The sequence below is a fragment of the Austrofundulus limnaeus genome, unplaced genomic scaffold (genome assembly GCF_001266775.1).
Source record: "Austrofundulus limnaeus strain Quisiro unplaced genomic scaffold, Austrofundulus_limnaeus-1.0 Scaffold47, whole genome shotgun sequence".
In the NCBI taxonomy this organism is placed as follows: domain Eukaryota; kingdom Metazoa; phylum Chordata; class Actinopteri; order Cyprinodontiformes; family Rivulidae; genus Austrofundulus; species Austrofundulus limnaeus.
Genome location: NW_013952449.1, coordinates 1,559,590 through 1,572,918, shown reverse-complemented (window position 1 = coordinate 1,572,918; position 13,329 = coordinate 1,559,590). Strand labels below are relative to the sequence as shown.

General features: G+C 35.3%; 1 protein-coding gene across 6 annotated transcripts in view; it reads left to right on the top strand.

Annotated features, from left to right (window-relative positions):
• ect2 (epithelial cell transforming 2) overlaps positions 1-13,329 on the top strand; it is a 56,701-nt gene that overhangs the window by 14,311 nt on the left and 29,061 nt on the right. For 4 of the 6 annotated variants that reach the window (XM_014008043.1, XM_014008041.1, XM_014008040.1 and 1 more), the window contains 11 exons: positions 1,920-2,050; positions 4,104-4,219; positions 4,485-4,547; positions 5,577-5,802; positions 5,983-6,147; positions 7,012-7,136; positions 8,092-8,211; positions 8,293-8,361; positions 8,597-8,707; positions 11,516-11,612; positions 11,832-11,913. In XM_014008043.1, the coding sequence (XP_013863497.1) occupies positions 1,920-2,050; positions 4,104-4,219; positions 4,485-4,547; positions 5,577-5,802; positions 5,983-6,147; positions 7,012-7,136; positions 8,092-8,211; positions 8,293-8,361; positions 8,597-8,707; positions 11,516-11,612; positions 11,832-11,913 (1,305 nt within the window). The remainder of the gene's footprint in view (positions 1-1,919; positions 2,051-4,103; positions 4,220-4,484; positions 4,548-5,576; positions 5,803-5,982; positions 6,148-7,011; positions 7,137-8,091; positions 8,212-8,292; positions 8,362-8,596; positions 8,708-11,515; positions 11,613-11,831; positions 11,914-13,329) is intronic. The other 2 variants (XM_014008045.1, XM_014008042.1) reach the window with 1 other exon arrangement.

Genomic DNA, 13,329 nt, shown 5'->3' with positions numbered 1-13,329 from the left:
ATGGTATTTGCATGTTCCTGGTGAAGTTTGCTGGGTTAAAGAACACTTGGGGGCTCTTCCTTTTGTGTGAAATATGTCATGGAAAGTATTTACTGTGCACAAAACTTCCATCACAAGTTATGGTTGTCTGCTATTGTTGGGACTGCAGCAGGGTTCAAGATCATTTGTCCTTCTGATAAATCTTCAATTTATTTCAAATGTTGCAAAGTCTTGGATAATTTCCTGCACAAATTACATCTTTGTGACGAAAGTAGGCCTGGCTTCCAGGAAAAGTGTTTGTGATCCTGATGAGATGTCCTGATATGTCCTGGGATTCTGACCAATTGGAGCCAAACTTAACAAGAGGTTTTATATTTGCTAGTACCATTTGCTAGTTTCTAAGCCAGATACTAGCAAATAATTCAGTTGAACAAACTGATTACTTCTGCGGTTTCTTCTCCTACTTCTCTTCGACCCTGCTGCTGCACTCAGTTACGTGACGTGGAGCTGAAATGAGATGTAAATAACTAAAGGGCAAACCACACAGGTGGCGTATGACACATGTCAAAAATGACGCTTCCCTTGTTTTCAATTATGACCCCCCACACCGTCAGCAGCTGGCTGCTGAATGATGCTCTCTGCCACGGTGGCAAGTGATATTTCTTGACACAGCTCTAATTTTATGGTTTTTATGTGAACCTGCTCCCTGCCTGGACGTCTAGGTCATCGTAGCATCTTTTTTCATGCTCCTGTTGACAATTCCTTCTCTCTTGTTTAGTTGTAGTGCTGTTACATATCAACAGTTCTAAATGGATAAAAACATTTATCCATTTATTCATTTTATTTATTTGCAGCTGACGATGGCTCATTTGTTAGACCTGTTGCCTCTTAGTAAGAAGGTTGCTTGATCAAATCCCAGCCTGTGATCTGTCTGGGTGGAGTTTACCTGTTCTCTTCTTGCATGCGTGGGTTTTCTCCAGGTGCTATGGTTTTCTCCCACAGACCGAAAACATGACTGTTAAGTTTAACCTGCCACTTGCAACTGCTGGATATGAGCACTAGTGACCCTCAAAGGAAGAAACGGTAAAAAATAAAGGATGGATGAAAAATTTCCAGATCAATATATGACCCCAAATTTCTATGCATCCATTCGTTTTTTTTTAACCCACTTTTACAGTGCAGGGTTGTACTGGAGCTAATGTCCATCCTCAGCTTTCATCGTGTGAGACGTGGGGTACACCCTGGACAGGCTGCATGTCCATCATCAGGACACATAGAGACCAACATCCATTTACTCTCTCACTCGTACCTAGGGACAATTTAGAGTTACCATCTATCGTTGACGTTTTTTGTCTGTGGGAGGAAACTGGAGTACCTGGAGAAAATCCTAAACATAAAGATCATGCAAACTCGATGCAGAAAGGCACCAGGCTGGGATGTGATCCTTCAACCTTCTTGATGTGCGTCACCAGCTCCAAACACTGTTCCACTCACTCCAAATTTTGTTTTTATAAATATGACTAAAAAATATCATGACTTGCAATATATTACATAGGAAATTGTTTATTCTGGTAAAACAGAAAAAAAATGATGACAGCCACTTCAGCATGTCTTATATGTTTAAGAGGCATTAAACTAGTCAAGGCAGATGGCTTTCAGTCTCGAGTCTGGTTCTGCTGGAGGTTTCTTCCTGTTAATATGGAGTTTTTTCTTTCCACTGTTGCCATTGTGCGGCTCAGGAACAAAAGGACAGTGAAAGACCTGCTAAAAGTTTTTTTCTACCGTGCCCTGAGACGATGTTTGTTGTGACTTGGCACTAGATAAATAAACTGAGATGAATTGAAATAAATGATGTGCTGAGCCACGCTCGTTGTGTATTTATGCATTTTAAATTCTTACATGTCAAATGGTAATTATTTTTCTCTTTCTTTTTTTAAAAGAGGTTTTCATGCAAACGATGAGGAGTTTCGAACTTTGTTCAAAGTTCCTCCATTCCAGGACTGCATTCTTAGTTTTCTTGGGTTTTCAGAAGAAGAGAAGGCAAACATGGAGGAGAGGACTCAGAAACATGGTTTGTACCTCATGATTGATCATAATTGAATAATTACATGAAGTCTACAAAAAAACTGAATAAACACATCTAACATTACAAGCTCATGTTTAATATTTTAGTTTAAAAAAAGTACTTTAGGTGATAAACATTAAATTGAAAATGAAATTGGGTAAAAGTAGTTGTTTATTTTCTTATGATTGCAAAGCTAATAAAAATGTAGCATTTCATTAAGAAAGAAGTACTTGTGTACAGAAGGTTTACATGAGTGCACAGATAATAAATGACAGTAAATTTACAGTTATTTTAAATATCAAAAATGGTTACAAATTCATAAAGAAATGTCAGGAAAATACTGAATGGAAAAGTCTAAATGTTTTGAAACCCTGCAAACTAGGACTATATTTTTGGTTACTTGATTTAACACTTTTTATATATACATACAGTCTGACAAATCAACATTTAGTAGAAAAATGAAATCAATGAGATCTCGAGGCATGAGATCTTATATCTTATTAAACTGAAAACCCTGATTCTGACTGGTGAAATTATCACAGAATATTTCTCCATCACTTACAATTATTTGTCTGGCAGTAGTTTTAAAAATTACATCACACACCAGGACATTATAAAAGTACAAAAGACCCGCCTGCACAACCTCCCAACTTCTAACAGACTGTAACACTGCCAGTCAAAATAATGTCACACTTTATGCTTCAAATCAGAGATTCTTAACCTGTGGGCCGTGAGCGCCACCTTGAGGGCCTCAAAAGAACAACAATTTTTAGCTTTGGACTGCAGAGGGCCGCGGGACCGCATTGATTTTGAATAACGTGCAATACACTTTCTCACCACTAGTAGCAGTAGTGCGCCACTCACTTGTTTAACAACTTTTTTTAATATGTAGAAGAAGAACCTTAGAAACCTGCCAAGAATGGAAACTTATTTTAAATGAAAAGCAGAAGCAAAAATGAAGTTAACCCGTCAAAAAACACCAAAGTTTTTCACTAACATGAAGTGCAACTTGTTTTTTTACCATACAATATTTTAAAAGTTCAAAAGATTATCAAATACAGTTGCAGAACTACCTTTTAAATTAATTTTTGTAGTTTATTTTTAAACATTTTGAATGTTTTTAAAGAAATTTTAAACTTGTAAAAATGCTGTTGTTACTGTTATTGTTTTTCACTAATATGAAGAGCAGCTTCTGGTTCTACCAAAAGTTTAAAAAGGCTTTATTTTTATTTGTACTTTATCAAATTTATTTTTACAGTTTTTATAATTTGAAACATTTACATTAAGCATTTTTAGTTTATTTAGTTTATGCCCACAATTTATATTTTGAATTGTCTATTTTTGTTATTGTTCAGGTTAAAAAATATATATCTTTTTGTGTTGATAAGACTGAGTGGTCTGTTGACTGACCTTTGTATTTGTTCAGATAATTGTTACTGGCAGGTTACAATATAAAACTGTTTGTCATAATCATGTCTTGTGATTGTTTGACAGGAGTTTTACTTTTAAACTGTAAGTGTATTTAGTTATGTTAGTTATGATAGTTTAGTTATGATGTAAATACAATAAAAATTAAACCAAAATTTAGAATAATTATCATTTTGATTCATACACTGGTAATGTCTGACTGGGACTCGTGCCACTTTATGTTCAACATATTGGGCCCCGAGGTCAAAAAGGTTAAGAATCCCTGCTTTAAATAACTAATTGAAACTAAACATATCTGTTAAAATGCATATTTATACATACATCAGCCAGGTCAGAGCAATTTAAAACACAAAACAAAATTTGAACTGTATTTAAGGCAAATGTAAAATGTAAGACAATTGTTTTATTTATTTGCATGTATGTGTGGGACTCAAACATTGTACCTGAGTCATTCATGGTGTTTTCAACTTCCAGCTTTCAGTCCTCATGCTAGTTATAGTATATCTAAATTATTCCTTTTTTAATGTTTTACTACCTTTCAGGAGTTTAAGAGAATCTCAGGAATGTTTAGAGCTCCAGGAGGTGTTCACATTTTTGTGCATTTTGTTCATTTTTTTTTCCTGTGTGAAAGGTGGCCAGTACCTTGAGGTTGGAGATGAGAGATGCACACACATGGTGGTGGAAGAAAACTCAGTGAAAGACCTGCCAATTTCTCCCTCAAAGAAACTATTTGTAGTCAAACAGGAGGTAAATCTTTCATATCTTCGACACCAACATAGAGCGCAGTGAATTGGTTAAACTGTAAAAAGTATTGAATTAGAATAGAAAAACAGTTTCAATTTGTGTTCTGCAGAAAGGTTTAGACAGCTTATAAAAGTGAACATGTGAGACATCACTCATGAATAGTTTCTAATAATGCAACAAGTCTTTACTCTTATTTGATCTATTTTTAATCAATGTTATATAGGTACTGTATATTAGAGTTAGTAAAATGATTTGTCTCTTGTCGCAGTGGTTCTGGGGCAGCATTCAGATGGATGCTCGGGCTGGAGAGTCCATGTACCTCTATGAAAAGGTGAGTACATCAACAATAATTATTTATGTCTTTAATAAGCAGAATTACCTCACAAGAATTATTTATGTCAGAATAATTTGGAGTACATTCAGACTTGCTGTTAGCTCATCTAAAACAGCTATGAAATTAATTGTTTTACTTGTTTCCCTCCTTTCAGTTCTAGTAGAATTATACAAAAATAGACAAACAGTTTGAGCATAACTGTTATTCATAAGAAACATTTGTAACCTCCTGACTGACTTGCATTTAAAAAACTTAAATATTTTTAACCAAATAATTTCTAAATCATTGCATTTATCTGATTAGACTGCAAGGATTACTGTATTAAGCTAGTTATGTTTAATACACAACTGATTAAGCATAGCCATTATAAACAGATGGTGGTGAAAGGCATTAGGCTTAGCATAAAGGGTCCATTAAAATAAATTAAAATAATATTTAGGGCCTCCTACAACCAGTATGAGCTGTAATTGAATGATAACCTTAAGCAGAAAAATCATGATTTAATATAAAATGAACGATTAAAAACATTATTTGCTTTTAAAAAGGCAAAATCAAATATTATTACCATTGCCTCTTCAATAATCAAAATATTTTTATTAATGATTAGAAATTTCATCTATAAGTTGTTTAGTTATTTAGACAGAAAACACAAATGTTTTCATTCAACTTAATTTAAAATCAGTTTAACCTGAATTTGGAGCAGATTTCAAACCAATTTGTGTTCAGTCTTTTTTACATTTTTTCTAATGATATTTAAGATATGTCTAAATTTTAATTTGTTGGCAAATACAGGGACAAATTCAACGTGAGTAGCTTGCTAAATGACACCACTGTCATTACGTTTCATAAATATATGCAGTTCACATTTGGAGCTACAGTTTCCTCTTTAATAGACTTTTCCATGTTATGCCATTGACTGTTTTTTATCAGCACCAGATCAATTTACAATTCTAAAGTAATGGTGCAACTGGCCTTTTTTTTCTTTAATCTGCATTTCATGTTTTATTTTTTCCTTTTGTGCTTCAGAACGATAGTCCTGTCATGAAGAAAGCAGTGTCCCTCCTCTCCCTCACCACCCCCAACAGCAACCGTAAACGCCGGCGTCTGAAGGACACACTGGCTCAGCTCACTAAAGAGACTGAGATCTCCCCTTTCCCCCCACCACGCAAAAGGCCATCAGCAGAGCACTCCCTATCCATTGGTTCTCTGCTCGACATTTCTAACACCCCTGAAACATGCAACGCTTCAGCAGGTAAGACAAAAAAGAATAATTAAAAACAGATTCTGCTCCTCCCATTCAGAAGACTGAATGTCGCACAATTCTAGTGCTTATTAAGAAAACAAAAACAATGCCTCAAACACCTGTGTTCTAATGCTGTGACTGGTTACTTGTTCATCATAAGAGAACCGTACACACCCCTTTTTATTCCAGAAGACAGAGTAGGAGACAGTTCTGTGACCAGAAATAGGATGAGAAGAAGACAAAGCAGAGAAAGGAGATCTAGGACAGACAGGGAAGAAAGGAGGAAAAGATCTCACCAGAGTACAAAAACCTGTCAACGATCAACGCAAGAGCTGCAGCAAGAAACGTCAGCAGGTTAGGTTTTACCTAAAGGCTCCGCAGCTGTGATGGGAAAGATTTATACAAACATTTGCTACAGTGTCTATAAAAAGGATTCACCCCCTTGTATGTTTTATGCTTTGATAACTATCACAAATCAACCATGCCCAACTTAAATTGGCCTCCTTTACAAAAACATTGTCAAAAGTCCTCATTCAGTGTCAAAGTAAAATTTAATTTCTACAGAATAATAGCAAATAAATAACAGTAAAATAAATAATTGCATAAATATTAACCTTGAAAAATACAGCCCATTAAGATACTACCTGAAGCCTGCTATGGTTTTGTGAAAGAAGGATCTCTTCTTGTTGGGTTAGATTTTCATGATAACAGAGGGTTAACTCATCTTCAGAGCTGTAACAGGATTAATTACAGCATTAATACTGTATGTAGTCCTCTTTATATGACTGTAAATACATTTATACAGTAGTTGCTCTTTTTAAAGCATTTTCTAAATTTGTTTGGTCACAAAATGTAAGACAGCCTTTAGTTTCTAGATACAGTAAGTTGTTTTTAGGAGTATCTGGTGACTCCTATAATATGTAAATATACAAGTTTGAATTTCAAAGTTATGGTTAAAATGAATGGGATTTGATGAATGGTCTCTGTAACTGGAAAAGAAAGAGGGGAAATTTGAAGTATTACCAGATAAAAGAAAATGTCAAAGTTATTTTAATTCTAATCAATAAGTAAGTAAATACAGCATATACTTTTGGCAAATTCAGCAGTTTATCTCGTGATTTCTTGCCTTGGTTTATTACATTTTCAAAAGTATGTTTTAGATCTTGCAGTTTCCATCTCTTTTTCAGCGCTATGTTTAAAAAGTTTGTTTGACTGTAGAGAGTTCGAGGCCGTCCAAGAGTTCAACTACGGTTCTCTCCAAGCAGTCAGCCAGGTGGCAAGTCTCCAAGGAGCTCTACCAGACTGAAAGCAACTATGTGGGCATTCTGAACACTGTTCTTCAGGTAGGTGTGTGTCTGTGCTCACACAGCCTTTTCCTCACAGACTGACTAATGTGTTGCCCCAGACAACCGTTCAGACTCGAAAACAATCACTAAATGTGTGTGTGTATGTGTTTGCTTGAACTCATTTATCAGTCAGTTTCAGCAGGAAACCAGAGAGTAAATGAAGACTTCTCTGGTTTCTCCTCAAGAACATTTTCCTTTTTTGTCTTTAATTTTTATTTCTCTCATTTTATTTGAGAGGCCTTTACTACAGTGATGAAACATGGTTAAAATTATTGCATAATCCTGACCTTTCAGGTCTCACCAGGCTATGACTGTTGGAGACTACTTTGCAACTAATGAAAGTGAAAACATAAGTTCCATTGCAGTCTCTCTGAATTCTCGGTGTTTGGGACAGAGGGACCAGACACATTTTGTGCAGCCATTTTTTAAAATGGTAGCATATTTTTTGTGCATGCTTACAAAATTGTGTTCTGGACTTTGCACAGTTTTGTTACTCACCTCAGCTCACATTCTACTCGCCTTAGCAGCTTTCCCCATGTTGATGCATTATTCTACTTTTTACACATTTAAAATAAAGGCAGATTTTCACAAGTTTTTTAACAAATGTTATTTATCATCAGTGTAGTTTGACCTGGAAGTTGGGGACTGGAGCCTTAAATGTTTTCTGCTAGAGGAGAGCAGGTGTTGATGTACAGTTCTAGTGCTCTTGAGATATGTTGGAGATGTCCTCAGCTATTTAGAGTCAGTTTGTTACACAGATAGTTTGAACATGTACAAAACTCAAGCAACAAGACTTTGAGTCTCAACGTGAAATGTTTCTGGGTTTTTTCAGTGTTTTAAGTTGAACCAATTTTAGGAATATTTTCCACAAACATTTTCTTGTGTAAGAATATTGTAAGATGCTATTCATTCATGTTAATGAGACTTGACTTATTTCAAATTTGATTTCCAGCTTTTCAAGCATCCATTGGAAAAAGAGGGGCAGGTTGGAGGACCTATCTTGGCTCAAGAAGAAATTAAGACTATTTTTGGTAGCATCCCAGACATATACGAGGTTCACACGAAGATAAAGGTACCAACTAATATTACCAGAGTTTGGCAACATGATGATTTTTGAAGACTTGTTGTTGACACGATTGTTTGTTTTTACCAGCATGACCTTGAAGAGCTCCTCAGAGACTGGTCAGAAAGCCAGAGTGTTGGAAACATTTTTCTCAAATATGTGAGTGTGAGGGGCATGAAATGAAAGTAGGATGTTGATCCATGAGACATTTGTAGGAGTATTTAATGCTAATGTTCAGATGTTTTCTTAGAAACAGATGTTTAATAAGTTAAGTCGAATCATTTATTTAGTTAGAATCTAGTAAATTTTAAGTTTCACTGACTGGATAAGACTTTCTCTGCTACAAATCCACCAGTGATTTTGTTCTGATGTCTTCTCTTCTTTTACTTCTCAGTCTAAAGAGTTGGTGAAGGCCTACCCCCCTTTTGTCAACTTCTTTGAAATGAGCAAGGAGACGATTGTCCGGTGTGAGAAACAAAAGCCACGTTTCCATGCATTTCTCAAGGTATAGTTGTTCCCACTGAACTATATTTGGTTTGCTTGGTTGGACTCATCATCAGTTAAAAATCAAGCTTCTGCTCCTGTAGTATTTTGTTTTGTTTTAACCATCAGGGTTCATTTGATATTGGAATAATCCATGACTTAAATGTAATGGGAATGAGCAAAATGGTTTCCTTATGGGCAAAGCTGGTTTTTAGGCTTAGATTAACATGATTTTCTAAAGGTACAGTATCAGAGGCCACACTAGACTTTTTTGCTTTCCATCATTTTGACTGACATTCATCATGATGAATTTTTACCTGTCACTTTATTTTTTTAAATGATGATGACTAAAAATTCAATAGAATGTGGCTGTTGTCATGAGGTTTTGTAGTTTTGCCTCAGAGGACTTCTCATGGCTGTCTTTATGTTGGACCAGGGTTCCTAAAGATCCTTAAAAAGTCTTAACAGACACAGAATTCATCAATCCAAAAATAAGGCCTTAATTAGCCTTAAAATGTCTTAAATCAATCTGTCAGAAGTCTTAAAAATGTTAACACATTGTGAATAGGATGATTGTAATTTGTCTCAAATATTAAAATAATTGGTAACATTTTTTATAAAAGTTCATTCATATATTCCTCTTTGACATCACTTCCTGTTGCTTCACATGCAAATATCTCAACAACTGTCCATCTGAGCATCGTGAAATTTGTTTCATAATATGTTAATAATGTTGTATTTCCAAAAAAATATTCAAATTTCTTACAAAAAAGTTGATGTCACAGGCACTTTAAGGTTTCATCTACAGCAAATTAGGGTTGAGACCCCGCTGTGGGTCCTAAAACTCCAAATTTTGGGTTGTTATAGAATTTCCAGGAATTAAATAAGTTTAAAACGGACTGCTAAGAATGTTTTTGCTATATTTTACAAAAAAAGCAGTTTGATATGGTTAAAAACAATTGCTTTATTAGGAATATTTGAATACTTCAACCAAAAATACTTTGATTCATGAGTTTCTGCCAGTTCTTCTTTTTTTGTCTTTGTGTTTGTTGTGAAATTGGTCTTAAATTTAATTTAATTTGGCATTAAAAAGTCTTAAAGTCTTAAATTTAACTTGCCTTAAACTGTATGCATGCATGCATGCACAATTAGGTGAGAATCTTTAGCCCCCTCATGATTTGATTTCAAAGCCATTCAAACTGTTCTGGTGCAATAAAAAATAAATAAATAAATAAAATGCATTTTGATTATCGTGAAACCTCAATGACCAATGGTTTATTTTACAGAAATAAACAGATTAATATATATTCTTTTAATTCTTAATAAAGAATGCACAATAACATGTCAAAAACACCAAAGATCACATAAAATTGTGTTACATGATTAAGCTTTGAGCAAATACAACTAAATTTGTACCTCATTTGGCTGCTCTGTCCTGAGCTGCTGCCCCTGACACTGGAGTGATGAGTGATGATTCACTCTTTAACATTCCTTTATGTTTATTTCTCAGGAACGGTAAGAATAGTCCTGTGCCTGTTTGACCCTAGGGGCAGAGTTAAATGTCCAAAAGTGTCAGAAACCAAATAATTCTTCAAGAACTTTGTATTCTCATTATCTCTCATGATAAACTTCATTATTACCCATTTCAGTGAATATTTAGAGAAATATTTTTTTTTTACCCCTGAAGATCATGGTTCAAAAAAAAAATAATGAATTCAGTTTTCTTTAAAAGTGCATTTTAAAACTTTTAAATGTCCTTGGCTAGTTTAATAAAACAGTTTCTTTAGATATTTGTTACATTTAAATTTTTGTTTCTATAGATTGCTGTTGATAAATTTACACAGCGTCAGTCTAACTGCTCTATGCATGTAAATACATTTTATCTGACTCCTTCGACTTCTCCCACAAAACACACCTTTCTTACACTCATTAAAAATATGATTTTAGTTATTAAGTTGTGCATTATCAGCTCAAAACATGACTTCATGTCTGTCACACAAGTCACTTCAATCACAATGGCCCTTTATTCTGTTTTCTACAGACAGTTTTGGCTGAGTGCTATTTGGGAATGAAGACCACTGTTTTTTTGTTTTTTTTTGCCATTTTTGATAGAAATGTCTTGTTGGAGGAATAAAAAAATACTTCCTCATTTAGTTCATATTCAGGATCTCAAAATGGTCTTTGTCTTTAGACGCACTGTCCTCAATTTCACTACCATGATCAAAGATGAGGCTCCAGGGCTTACGTCTGATACTTATTTTGTAAAAAATCTTACAGAGACTGTACCATATGTAGCTGCAGAGTGTAATATTGGTTGGACTTCCATGCAGAGAAACTTTAAATGTTTTGCTTCTCCCCTGCTATGTGTCCACTCAATGTGGGTGGAGTTTGCCACAGGAATAGAAAAGATTCCGGTCAAAAGATATAACACCTGCATTGTCACGCCTTACAGATGGTGTTGAGAGAATAGGAGGAGTGTATGTGAGAGGTTTTACAGTAACAAAGAAACAAATATTTGTTGTCTTTGACCTCTTTAGGCTCCACTTTGAGAGCAGTACCAAACAGTATCTATGTATTAAAAAATGCAGAGGGGTAAATATAGTGGCAAAGGAAGTGGAATGAACCATTTTCTTATAATAAGTCGATAACACTTATTCAGCCAAGCTGACAAAGTTTAAAACCAAAAATACATTACCATGCAAATTTAAACCTGATTAATTTTGATTTTAATTTTCAATACGATTGGCTGAAAATTGATTGTCTGCTTCTAGATTAACTGTGCAGTTTATGTTTACACCACCACACGCTGTCAAAACCTCTGAATTCACAGATCAACCAGTCCAAGCCAGAGTGTGGCAGGCAGACACTGGTGGAGCTACTCATCAGACCGGTGCAAAGACTGCCGAGTGTGGCCCTCCTCCTCAACGGTAACACACACATACCTCTGCTAAAACAACACTTTGCTCTGTTTCTTCTTCTGGGATTTTTTCCCCTTCTTACTTGTCAACTGCATCTATCTCCTGTTGATGCGTACCTGTCTGTAATCTGTCTTCCTTTCCCTTCTTTTGTACGCTCTTTTTTCACTGTGGATTTCATCTTCCCCTGCCCACATCCCACCAAACTTTCCCTTCTTATCTCGATTCCAGATATAAAAAAACACACGTCAGATGACAACCCAGACAAGATAACACTGGAGAGAGCAATAGAGTCTTTGAAAGAAGTGATGACGTGAGTTGGCATGATCAGAACTTTTTCCCTCATATGTGATAATCTCCCATTTAGTGTTTCATCATTTATGGGATATTTGATCATCTCAAGTTAACTGATGTCTCTTAAATCCAAGTCTTGGGTCTTAAAAATTTTACAACTAAAATACCTAAAGGTTGGATGAAAATCAATGAGATGCTGCTACAGATTTATGATTTTATTTAGTTTTGAATGATTGTATTTTTCAAGACCAATTGTGATTTTTGTAAAAGCCTGAGCTGCTGTTGCTCATAAATACAACAGAATCCCTGTGACTGCTGCTGCTGCATTTAACTACACAGCTAATCAATATAAACTGATACTGTAGTACTACATACACATGCATGGTGGAAAGTCTGTTCCTGACATGTATGTTTTACACACCACGACTGAGCAAAGGAATGCACTCCAGTGTGTATGATTTGAAATAATGCAAAGGTTTTATTATACTGCTCAATAACCAAAGCACAACTTGAGATTGCAAAAAGCTGTTTCTTATACAGACACGCATGTATGGCAAGTGTATGGTGTGGTGGGTTTTCTGAAATAATGATAGACTCAAAAAAAGAAACAAGTCTAAAGTCTTTTGTGGCACTTTACTAAAAGGAGAAGAAAGAAAGAAAAAGAAAGAGAGAAAGAAAAGAAGAAACTATGTCTGAACCATGATTTTTGAAATCTTTTACAGCTTTTACATAATCTCAGTTAATGTTTTATGATTTTTGTAGATTTTCCACAGAGTGGGCCTTTTTTTTTTTACTCAACTCTTTTGGTACACGGGCAAAATTTCTACATTAAAATTTAAGCTTTTCTCATTTTTCACAAAGTGTATTTCACTTCTATTGGCTTTACAGACTCACACAGATTTTGTTTTATTTTAACACATAAAACAAAAATCCTCGAATCTGGATGTGAAGAGTCTTTTTAACTCTTCATAAATTCAACATAAAACTCTACAAACATTGGGCCTCATGCAAGAACCGTTCGTACGCACAGATTTGTTCTCAAGTTGTGCGTACGAGTGATTTAGGAGAATTTGTGGTATTCACCAATGTTTTCGTATTCTAAGATTTTTTTCAGATACGAACAAAATTCATGAGTGGTCCAGACCTGTCGTGTATTTTACGAGCAGTCAGTCTGCTGTTATCCAGACGGGTTTTCCTCCCTAATAACTTTATATTTCGTTAGTTAGACTGTCCATTCGTCCGTTTTCCGCCGCTTATCCGGGATCAGGTGCGGGGCCAGCAGGAGAGACCCTCTCTACAGCGACATTTTCCAGCTCGTCCTGGGGGACTCTGAGGCATTCCCAGGCCAGAAGGGATATATATAATCCCTCCAGCGAGTCCTGGGTTTTCTCCAAAGTGCCAGACTTATTTTGAAAACATTTTAAAATGCTTATTT